The sequence below is a fragment of the Culicoides brevitarsis genome, chromosome 2, assembly GCF_036172545.1.
Source record: "Culicoides brevitarsis isolate CSIRO-B50_1 chromosome 2, AGI_CSIRO_Cbre_v1, whole genome shotgun sequence".
Taxonomy (NCBI): Eukaryota; Metazoa; Arthropoda; class Insecta; order Diptera; family Ceratopogonidae; genus Culicoides; species Culicoides brevitarsis.
In genome coordinates, this window is record NC_087086.1 from 29,219,603 (window position 1) to 29,232,074 (window position 12,472).

The 12,472-nt window shown below is 28.8% G+C and overlaps 1 protein-coding gene across 4 annotated transcripts; it reads left to right on the forward strand.

The window, feature by feature from the left end:
- Positions 1–30: 30 nt before the first annotated feature.
- On the forward strand, positions 31–3,826 carry LOC134832921 (plasma membrane ascorbate-dependent reductase CYBRD1). Of its 4 annotated transcripts, none has more exons than XM_063847144.1 (3): positions 31–291; positions 2,752–3,392; positions 3,450–3,826. In XM_063847144.1, exons 2-3 carry the CDS (start codon positions 2,821–2,823, stop codon positions 3,613–3,615), a joined length of 738 nt encoding a protein of 245 aa, XP_063703214.1. In that variant the 5' UTR covers positions 31–291; positions 2,752–2,820; the 3' UTR covers positions 3,616–3,826. The 4 variants fall into 4 exon arrangements, with proteins under 4 accessions (XP_063703214.1, XP_063703216.1, XP_063703212.1 ...); XM_063847146.1 differs by lacking the exon at positions 31–291 and adding an exon at positions 484–554; XM_063847142.1 differs by lacking the exon at positions 31–291 and adding an exon at positions 524–623.
- The last annotated feature ends 8,646 nt before the right edge of the window (positions 3,827–12,472 follow it).

A 12,472-nucleotide genomic window follows, 5' to 3' on the forward strand; every position in this document is an offset into this window, starting at 1 on the left:
CTTTTTGGTCGCCAGCTTCGTATGTGACACTTGTTGCGCATGTCATTTGCCAATTTTTCTCTCACGAGTTTTTATTCTTCTTTTATTCTCTTTGCCGTCATCAGCATTCGCACATCAAACGAACAAAAATAAACAAATAATAAATTAAAAAGAGACGAAATTCGCAAATTCATTGATTGTTTCACTTTTATTTCACGCGAGTTGTCGAGAACATCGAGTTTATCTCAAAAATCGGAAAAAATAAAAAAAAAACTCTGAACATATGTTTTACTGAACTTCAGCTCAAAGCAGGTGAAAATTATTTTAATTTGTAAAAATAAATAGTTGATGAGTGTGTGAAGAAATAATAATAATAAAAAAAAACGAGACGTGACGAGACGCGAGTAACGATAACAAAGGTGTGAATTGCGTAGAAATATGTCTATTGCAGATATCGCTTATCAATGAGAGACATGACAATTCCATATGTTTAGATTAGTTTTTTGTGGAGTATTTCCGTAAATCGCGTAAAAAAGGTGGGAGTTGAGAAAAAATCAAAATACAAAAAGGAAAAGGTCAAAGTGCATAGTACATAAAATTAATTCAATTCATTCAATAATAAATTATTTTTTATGGAAACGAAAGTAAAATTGACTTAAATTATGATTTTTTTTTTCATTATTTTGTGGTAAAAAATTGTAAATCTAATTCCCGGGAAAAAATCAACTTCGTCCAACTCTGATAAAATTGTGCAGTATGTTCGAAAAAATTAATCTAAAAAAATTAAAAATAATAATTTGTTTTTAAATTATTAACTCAAAATGTCATAAAAAAACTAAAAATTACAGAAAATGAAACAAATGAGTTTTAAAAGTGTCAAAATATTCAAAAATAATTGAATAAATAAATTAAAATTTTAATCCAACTCAGAATATAAAAAAAAATAAAATAAACTTAAATTTATTGAAAATTTTAATAAGTAACCAAAAATCTGAAAGTAATTTTAAATACCTAATAAATGTTTTTTTTTAATTAACAAAATATTTAATAAAAAAATTAAATTAAACTTATAATATAATAAATATTTTAATTTTTTTAATTTTATTCCACGAGGAATCAAATTTAATTAAATATTGAAATATTTTTAAATTATTTATCACACTATTTTTTAAATTTATATTAAGTTTTAATAAGGGTGTTCCAAAACCGTTTTCTGTTTCGCGTTACATGCTTGAAAAAAAATCCATGGGGGATATAGAAATTTTATATAGATTTTCGTTTTTAGTACTATTTAGTATTGAAAAGTAATAAAATTGTTCAATTTTGAGTTATTTTCTATGATATTATTATAAAATTAGCGTTTTGACTTAATTTTCCCTTTCCAAAAACTATTTTAAAAAATTTTTCTAAAAAAATAATCTAATCTAAAAAAGTTTTCAAAATGGCTTTGACACAGTTTTTGATTTAGTTTTGCTCTTGATTTAGTTTTTAAAACAAAACTATGTCAGAGGAAAAATTTTTTTTCAATTTCAATTTTTTTGCAGTTTTGAGTTATAAAATGATTAAAAATGATAAATTAAAGCCCACTGACAAATTTTTATCCATTTGGAGCAAGATTTGACAAAAATGGCTTTGACACAGTTTTTGACACAGTTTTTGATTTAGTTTTTCTCTTGATTTAGTTTTTAAAACAAAACGATGTCAGAGGAAAAATTTTTTTTCAATTTCAATTTTTTTGCAGTTTTGAGTTATAAAATGATTAAAAATGATAAATTAGAGCCCTCTGACAAATTTTTATCCATTTGGTGCAAGATTTGACAAAAATGGCTTTGACACAGTTTTTGACAGTTTTTGATTTAGTTTTGCTCTTGATTTAGTTTTTAAAACAAAACTATGTCAGAGGAAAAATTTTTTTTCAATTTCAATTTTTTGGCAGTTTTGAGTTTTAAAATGATTAAAAATGATAAATTAGAGCCCTCTGATAAATTTTTATCCATTTGGAGCAAGATTTGACCAAAATGGCTTTGACACAGTTTTTGATCGTTATTTTTTGGAAAAAAATAATTTTTGATTTTTTAATCGAAATAACCTCTTAAATACTGCAAAATGTCAAACTTGTTGAAAAACAGCTAAAATATCGCTAAAAAAGCTAGAAAAACTTGGTTTCTTAAGTCATTTAGTATGAAAAAGTATTTCAAAATCTATATAAAATTTCTATATCCCCCATGGTGATTTTTGATAAAAATGATGGGGGAGGAAACGCGAAACAAAAAACGGTCTTGGAACACCCTAAAATATTTTTACCACAAATTCATTATATCGCAAAAAAATGGTAAAATCCCCTCATTTGCATACTGGAACAATAAAAAAAACTGCGAACGTCGGCAATTACTACCGACCTACTACGATTTATCAGTCAAGAATTTTATATCACCGCACGATTCACAACAATATTTACTTAATAATTGTTTGAAGTTTCTGACTAATCATATCACATTAACTGCACGTCTATCTCGGCATTGCTCTTGAATGAATCGCGTCGTCACTCGACGAATAAATCGCGTTGTAAAAATAGCTTAACAGTATTTTTTTTTGTTTTATTGCAAAAACTGAGCAAAAACTGTTCTTTTCTTGTGGCGTGGTCTCGTGAAAGTCGGTGAACATGAGCGTTGTAAGTTCATTCATTGAGAAATTGTGTGTGAAACCGTTAATTTACGTGTTGGCTCGTCATTGTTGGTGCTGAAACATTCATTTCTCTTAATTTATTTTCAGTCAGAAGCACAAACTCCCCAAACGCAACAACCAGTCGCGGTACCTGTCAGCACAGCACAACGCAGCAACATGGAAGAAATCGGCTCGACACGTAATTTGGTGAATTTTCGTCTGCTCTACATAATTTCCCAGCTGATTGGAGTCGTGATAATTGTACTGATGATCTCCTGGATCGGCATCCATCTCAACGGACTTGCGTGGACCGCGACGCCGAGCGTGCAGTTCAATTGGCATCCGCTTCTCATGACAATCGGCATGATTTTCCTCTACGGCAACTCGATTCTCGTTTATCGCGGATTCCGACATGCCCGCAAACGTCCGTTGAAACTCACGCATGCCGCATTGCATGCCGCCGCCTTCCTCTTTACCGTAATTGCGCTCGTGGCGGTCTTCGATTCGCACAATTTGGCAAATCCGCCGATTCCGAACATGTATTCGTTGCATTCGTGGGTCGGTTTGAGTGCCGTGCTGATTTTCTCCATGCAATATGTCGTGGGATTCGTGACATTCCTCTTTCCGCAGCTGAAGGACGTGATGCGGGAGAAAATTATGCCGTTCCATGTCATTTTCGGGATTCTCGGGTTCGTGATGGCGATTTGTGCTGCATTGCTCGGCTTATCGGAGAAGGCGTTTTTCCATATGTAAGTAATTTGTTTTAGAAATTTTCATAAAAAATTAAAAAAAATAAAATTTTACAGCAAAAACATTTCCGAACTACCAAGTGAAGGACTTCTCGTCAACTCCATCGGAATGTGCATGATTTTCTACGGAGCAATTGTCGTTTTTCTCGTCACGGAACGTCAATTTAAGCGAGAGCCGTTGCCCGAAGACACAATGCTACTCACTGGAGGCAATTCAGACTAAACTTGAATTAATCACGAATAATTTTACAAAAGATTTAAACGCATGTTCCAGCCTAATATGATGTATCAACGATAAAAAGACGATCAGAAAATACAAAAATATATTGAATTACAAAAAAAAAATATAAATATAAAATACTTACCAAAAATAGCCAAAATATTTTCTTAATGTGAAATGACTCTATGAATGTTGATTCAAAATAATAAAAATAATGATATCACAAAAAAAAAATATTTTTATTCTAAAACCGTTCAAATCGTTGTGAAGTACGCGTAACATTGAATAAAACATAATGTTACCTTAAGATCGAGTTTTTTGTACTAAGTCAATTTTTGACCAATTTTGGCTTGAAATTGAATAAAAAGTCATTCTGAAGATGATTTCCATTCATATTTTCTTAATTTTCAAACAAATAAAATTTTTCACGATTCAATTTTTGACCAATTTTAAGCTCATGCTGAAGATGATTTTCATTCATATTTTGTCAATTTTTGAACAAATAAAATTTTTCACGATTCTTCCTCATGCTGACTTAAAATCGTGATAAATTTTGCAAGTCAATTTTTGAGCAATTTTAAGCTTAAAATTGAATAAAAAGTCATTCTGAAGATGATTTCCATTCATATTTTCTTAATTTTCAAACAAATAAAATTTTTCACGATTCTTCATCATGCTGACTTAAAATCGTGATAAATTTTGCAAGTCAATTTTTGAGCAATTTTAAGCTAGAAACTGAATAAAAAGTCATTCTGAAGATGATTTCCATTCATATTTTCTTAATTTTCAAACAAATAAAATTTTTCACGATTCTTCCTCATGCTGACTTAAAATCGTGAAAAATTTTTCACGATTCTTCATCATGCTGACTTAAAATCGTGATAAATTTTGCAAGTCAATTTTTGAGCAATTTTAAGCTTAAAATTGAATAAAAAGTCATTCTGAAGATGATTTCCATTCATATTTTCCTAATTTTCAAACAAATAAAATTTTTCACGATTCTTCCTCATGCTGACTTAAAATCGTTCTTCATCATGAAAATCGTGATAAATTTTGCAAGTCAATTTTTGAGCAATTTTAAGCTTTAAATTGAATAAAAAGTCATTCTGAAGTTGATTTCCATTCATATTTTCTTAATTTTCAAACAAATAAAATTCTTCCTTGCTGACTTTCAATTTTCAAAATCGTGAATTCTTCATCATGCTGACTTAAAATCGTGATAAATTTTGCAAGTCAATTTTTGAGCAATTTTAAGCTTAAAATTGAATAAAAAGTCATTCTGAAGATGATTTCCATTCATATTTTCTTAATAATTTTCAAACAAATAAAATTTTTCACGATTCTTCCTCATGCTTTCTTAAAATCGTGATAAATTTTTCACGATTCTTCCTCATGCTTAATTAAAATCGTGATAAATTTTGCAAGTCAATTTTTGAGCAATTTTAAGCTTGAAACTGAATAAAAAGTCATTCTGAAGATGATTTCCATTCATATTTTCCTAATTTTCAAACAAATAAAATTTTTCACGATTCTTCCTCATGCTGACTTAAAATCGTGATAAATTTTGCAAGTCAATTTTTGAGCAATTTTAAGCTAGAAACTGAATAAAAAGTCATTCTGAAGATGATTTCCATTCATATTTTCTTAATTTTCAAACAAATAAAATTTTTCACGATTCTTCCTCATGCTGACTTAAAATCGTGAAAAATTTTTCACGATTCTTCATCATGCTGACTTAAAATCGTGATAAATTTTGCAAGTCAATTTTTGAGCAATTTTAAGCTTAAAATTGAATAAAAAGTCATTCTGAAGATGATTTCCATTCATATTTTCTTAATTTTCAAACAAATAAAATTTTTCACGATTCTTCCTCATGCTGACTTAAAATCGTGAAAAATTTTTCACGATTCTTCATCATGCTGACTTAAAATCGTGATAAATTTTGCAAGTCAATTTTTGAGCAATTTTAAGCTTAAAATTGAATAAAAAGTCATTCTGAAGATGATTTCCATTCATATTTTCTTAATTTTCAAACAAATAAAATTTTTCACGATTCTTCCTCATGCTGACTTAAAATCGTGAAAAATTTTTCACGATTCTTCATCATGCTGACTTAAAATCGTGATAAATTTTGCAAGTCAATTTTTGAGCAATTTTAAGCTTAAAATTGAATAAAAAGTCATTCTGAAGATGATTTCCATTCATATTTTCTTAATTTTCAAACAAATAAAATTTTTCACGATTCTTCCTCATGCTGACTTAAAATCGTGAAAAATTTTTCACGATTCTTCATCATGCTGACTTAAAATCGTGATAAATTTTGCAAGTCAATTTTTGAGCAATTTTAAGCTTAAAATTGAATAAAAAGTCATTCTGAAGATGATTTCCATTCATATTTTCTTAATTTTCAAACAAATAAAATTTTTCACGATTCTTCCTCATGCTGACTTAAAATCGTGATAAATTTTTCACGATTCTTCCTCATGCTGACTTAAAATCGTGATAAATTTTGCAAGTCAATTTTTGAGCAATTTTAAGCTTAAAATTGAATAAAAAGTCATTCTGAAGATGATTTCCATTCATATTTTCCTAATTTTCAAACAAATAAAATTTTTCACGATTCTTCATCATGCTGACTTAAAATCGTGATAAATTTTGCAAGTCAATTTTTGAGCAATTTTAAGCTTAAAATTGAATAAAAAGTCATTCTGAAGATGATTTCCATTCATATTTTCTTAATTTTCAAACAAATAAAATTTTTCACGATTCTTCCTCATGCTGACTTAAAATCGTGATAAATTTTTCACGATTCTTCCTCATGCTGACTTAAAATCGTGATAAATTTTGCAAGTCAATTTTTGAGCAATTTTAAGCTTAAAATTGAATAAAAAGTCATTCTGAAGATGATTTCCATTCATATTTTCCTAATTTTCAAACAAATAAAATTTTTCACGATTCTTCCTCATGCTGACTTAAAATCGTGATAAATTTTGCAAGTCAATTTTTGAGCAATTTTAAGCTTATTAAAATCTTCCTCATGTTAAAATCGTGATAAATTTTGCAAGTCAATTTTTGAGCAATTTTAAGCTTAAAATTGAATAAAAAGTCATTCTGAAGATGATTTCCATTCATATTTTCCTAATTTTCAAACAAATAAAATTTTTCACGATTCTTCCTCATGCTGACTTAAAATCGTGATAAATTTTTCAAGTCAATTTTTGAGCAATTTTAAGCTTAAAATTGAATAAAAAGTCATTCTGAAGATGATTTCCATTCATATTTTCTTAATTTTCAAACAAATAATTTTCCTCAAACAAATTTTTTCACGATTCTTCCTCATGCTGACTTAAAATCGTGATAAATTTTGCAAGTCAATTTTTGAGCAATTTTAAGCTTAAAATTGAATAAAAAGTCATTCTGAAGATGATTTCCATTCATATTTTCCTAATTTTCAAACAAATAAAATTTTTCACGATTCTTCCTCATGCTGACTTAAAATCGTGATAAATTTTTCACGATTCTTCCTCATGCTGACTTAAAATCGTGATAAATTTCTGCTGACTTAAGTCAAAATTTTGAAGTCAATTTTAAGCTTAAAATTGAATAAAAAGTCATTCTGAAGATGATTTCCATTCATATTTTCTTTTCGAACAAATAATTTTCAAACGTGAAATAAATTTTTCACGATTCTTCCTCATGCTGACTTAAAATCGTGATAAATTTTGCAAGTCAATTTTTGAGCAATTTTAAGCTTAAAATTGAATAAAAAGTCATTCTGAAGATGATTTCCATTCATATTTTCTTAATTTTCAAACAAATAAAATTTTTCACGATTCTTCCTCATGCTGACTTAAAATCGTGATAAATTTTTCACGATTCTTCCTCATGCTGACTTAAAATCGTGATAAATTTTGCAAGTCAATTTTTGAGCAATTTTAAGCTTAAAATTGAATAAAAAGTCATTCTGAAGATGATTTCCATTCATATTTTCTTAATTTTCAAACAAATAAAATTTTTCACGATTCTTCCTCATGCTGACTTAAAATCGTGATAAATTTTGCAAGTGAATTTTTGAGCTGACTTAAAATCGTGATAAATTTTGCAAGTCAATTTTTGAGCAATTTTAAGCTTAAAATAATAAAAAGTCATTCTGAAGATGATTTCCATTCATATTTTCTTAATTTTCAAACAAATAAAATTTTTCACGATTCTTCCTCATGCTGACTTAAAATCGTGATAAATTTTGCAAGTCAATTTTTGAGCAATTTTAAGCTTAAAATTGAATAAAAAGTCATTCTGAAGATGATTTCCATTCATATTTTCTCAATTTTCAAACAAATAAAATTTTTCACGATTCTTCCTCATGCTGACTTAAAATCGTGATAAATTTTGCAAGTCAATTTTTGAGCAATTTTAAGCTTGAAATTGAATAAAAAGTCATTCTGAAGATGATTTCCATTCATATTTTCTCAATTTTCGAACAAATAAAATTTTTCACGATTCTTCCTCATGCTGACTTAAAATCGTGATAAATTTTGATTTTTGAGCAATTTCACGATTCTTCCTCATGCTGACTTAAAATCGTGATAAATTTTGCAAGTCAATTTTTGAGCAATTTTAAGCTAGAAACTGAATAAAAAGTCATTCTGAAGATGATTTCCATTCATATTTTCCTAATTTTCGAACAAATAAAATTTTTCACGATTCTTCCTCATGCTGACTTAAAATCGTGATAAATTTTTCACGATTCTTCCTCATGCTGACTTAAAATCGTGATAAATTTTGCAAGTCAATTTTTGAGCAATTTTAAGCTAGAAACTGAATAAAAAGTCATTCTGAAGATGATTTCCATTCATATTTTCTTAATTTTCAAACAAATAAAATTTTTCACGATTCTTCCTCATGCTGACTTAAAATCGTGATAAATTTTTCACGATTCTTCATCATGCTGACTTAAAATCGTGATAAATTTTGCAAGTCAATTTTTGAGCAATTTTAAGCTTAAAATTGAATAAAAAGTCATTCTGAAGATGATTTCCATTCATATTTTCTTAATTTTCAAACAAATAAAATTTTTCACGATTCTTCCTCATGCTGACTTAAAATCGTGATAAATTTTTCACGATTCTTCCTCATGCTGACTTAAAATCGTGATAAATTTTGCAAGTCAATTTTTGAGCAATTTTAAGCTTAAAACTGAATAAAAAGTCATTCTGAAGATGATTTCCATTCATATTTTCTTAATTTTCAAACAAATAAAATTTTTCACGATTCTTCCTCATGCATACTTAAAATCGTGAAAAATTTTTCACGATTCTTCATCATGCTGACTTAAAATCGTGATAAATTTTGCAAGTCAATTTTTGAGCAATTTTAAGCTTAAAATTGAATAAAAAGTCATTCTGAAGATGATTTCCATTCATATTTTCTTAATTTTCAAACAAATAAAATTTTTCACGATTCTTGCTCATGCTGACTTAAAATCGTGATAAATTTTGCAAGTCAATTTTTGAGCAATTTTAAGCTAAAATTTCTGAAGATGATTTCCATTCATATTTTCCTAATTTTCGAACAAATCATGCTGACTTAAAATCGTGATAAATTTTTCACGATTCTTCCTCATGCTGACTTTTTCACGATTCTTCCTCATGCTGACTTAAAATCGTGATTTTTTCAAGTCAATTGACTTAAAATCGTGAGTCAATTTTTGACAATTTTAAGCTTAAAACTGAATAAAAAGTCATTCTGAAGATGATTTCTATTCATATTTTCTCAATTTTCGAACAAATAAAATTTTTCACGATTCTTCCTCATGCTGACTTAAAATCGTGATAAATTTTGCAAGTCAAAAAAAAATTTTTCACGATTCTTCCTCATGCTGACTTAAAATCGTGATAAATTTTGCAAGTCAATTTTTGAGCAATTTTAAGCTTAAAATTGAATAAAAAGTCATTCTGAAGATGATTTCCATTCATATTTTCCTAATTTTCGAACAAATAAATTTTTTCACGATTCTTCCTCATGCTGACTTAAAATCGTGATAAATTTTTCACGATTCTTCCTCATGCTGACTTAAAATCGTGATAAATTTTGCAAGTCAATTTTTGAGCAATTTTAAGCTTAAAATTGAATAAAAAGTCATTCTGAAGATGATTTCCATTCATATTTTCCTAATTTTCGAACAAATAAAATTTTTCACGATTGTTCCTCATGCTGACTTAAAATCGTGATAAATTTTGCAAGTCAATTTTTGAGCAATTTTAAGCTTAAAATTGAATAAAAAGTCATTCTGAAGATGAATTCCATTCATATTTTCCTAATTTTCGAACAAATAAAATTTTTCACGATTCTTCCTCATGCTGACTTAAAATCGTGATATTTTTTGAAAGTCAATTTTTGAAGAGTTTTAAGCCTAAAATTGAATAAAAAGTTTTTCTAAAGTTGATGTCCATTCATATCTTGTCAATTTTTAAACAAAAAAATTTCTTACCTTTTCTTAATTTTTTCTTAGATTTTACCTCATGCTGACTTAAAAATTTTTTGGTAAATTTAATGAAATACATAAGAAATGTTTGATTTGTTTTATTCAAAATTTGTACCAATTTAAATCTAATACAAAAAAAAACAAAACAAATTTATTGATAAGGCGAATAAATTTAATATATCCATTTTTTGTCCCCCCCCTCGGATTTTGTCGAAAAAATTCAGGGGGAAAAATAAAAATTAAATATAAAATACAAATATTTTTGACATATTTTGGAATTTTTATGTTAAAAAATCATGAAAAATTACTGTTTATGGTAGAATTATACAAAAACTAAAGAAATTTGCTTAGTTACGACATTTTCTATTGAAATGTTGAAAAACATTTTTTTGAAAGTCACGTGACCAAAATTATTTTTTTTCAAAAAATTTTATTTTGGGAGATTTTGTTGATTTTTCTTTACTTTTAATTTCAAATTTTAAAATAATATAAACTAAAATTAAATAAATGTTAAGAATCAACGTTTAACGTCTAAAAACGTTAAAAAATTACAAACAAAAAATTCAAAAATATTTATTTTTTTATTTCCCCCCCCCCCTCGAGAAAATCCTCATGGGACAAAAAATGAAAATATATAATTTATTCGCCTAAAATATATTTCTGTACATAAAATTTAATAAGTTTCAATTAATTTTAACAAAAAATGACTCAAACTTGTTTCAATAGATTCTTCGCCCCTCGTTATTTCCAGGCTTGGGACTGGCTAGTGCTCAAAAGTACTAGGCTAACTTAGCGAATTATCTATTGATAATTCTTGTCAAGATGGTTTGTCAGGAACTAACGACTGCGGTTCCGACCTTGACGTCTTCGCCACTCTTGGTTCAGCTCTTTACGCTTCTGTCTGATGTGATCGCTCCATCTTTTATAGTGCCTTTTTTTGGTCATCAGCTTCCTGTCTGAAACCACTTTTTCGATTACCTCAAAAAGTTTTGACGGCTTCAGAAGCTTCATTTCGTCACTCTCTACAGGCTTCAACCAACCAAGGATTGGGCGGAATGGTTTGCCGAACAACTTATCATACACCTCGGTGACAAAGTGCATCGGTTCGATGTTACGAGTATGATGGTCGATGTAATCATACACCAACGTTGCTTGTCCCTCTATCTGCAAGTCATGCGCCAGGTTGTCCCATTCCATGCCGTACCTCAACGGAAAGCGACGACGAATGCATTCCGGAGTCTCGTACCTAGCAGGAGGTTGACGTGATGTTGACGGCTGAGGGCAATGAGGTTCTGGAGCTGGGGGAGGAAGAACCGGAACAGAGCGGATGGATGCTGCACGGCGAATTTGTTGTTGTGAGCGACGCAATGGTGAAGACAGATGGATCGAAGGCAGCGTTTCACTCGGGCTTGATTGAATGGCTGAGAGCCCCACAGCCATATCCTCGATAGAGTGAAGCAACTGGGCTTCCGGTTGTTGCGCCACCAACAACGGTTCGGCCACAATTGGCGACACCCCTGGCGACTCTATGACTGGAGGCTCCTGATTGTTCGCTTCCATCGTCGAAAGGCGTTGGTTCACAGCTACCACTTCCTGCGACAAGGCATCTAAGCGCCTATCGAAATGCTGAGCCATAGACTGCAGGCAGTCACGGAAGTAACGCATTTCAGCAGATGCTCCTTCCGGTACAGCAGGCAAGGCGAACGGTACGGGTTGAAGAGCTGTAACAAAAAGAAATCTGGTAAGCAACAAATTTATGACAAAAGAGTTTCTTAATTAAATAAAATAAAGTTTAAAAAAACAAATTTTACAATAAAAAATTGAAATATTTTAAAAGATTTTTCTCAAATATTTCGAACATTTATAATAAATTTTAATTTGTTTTGTAAAATACAATTTTCATACAAAATTTTAACAAATTTTGAGCATTAATAAATATTTTTGATATTTTTTCGGTACCTTGAGATTTGCTAATTAGAATATTACATATTAAAAATTAAAGAAAACATTTCAAAAAAATAACTGTCAAAAAATTTTGAAAAATAAACTCAGTAGGTAATTAAAAACAATAAAAGAAAATAATTTATGGTAAATTATGATTTTTAAAACAAAAATTAGTCAAAATTGAAAGTATTTAAAAAGAATTTTGAAAATATCTTGAAAAATTATGAAAACTCTCCAAAAAACGGCCATTTTTGATAAAATTTTTAAATTTAATATTTAAACATTTGATTTTAAACATTTTTAGTTCCCTTATGTTTTAAGTGCACTCTTAATAAATATAAATATAAAGTTCGAATAAAATTTTAAAGTTTTTCCGTATGAATGCGGATGTTAAGTCATTTTTTCAATTATGAAAATTTCTTGTTTTGTGTG

Excerpts from the sequence above, each read along its gene's own strand:
- LOC134832921 (XM_063847142.1), top strand. Across the intron at positions 3,393-3,449 it reads GAGAAGGCGTTTTTCCATAT|CAAAAACATTTCCGAACTAC; the intron begins GTAAGTAATTTG and ends AAAATTTTACAG.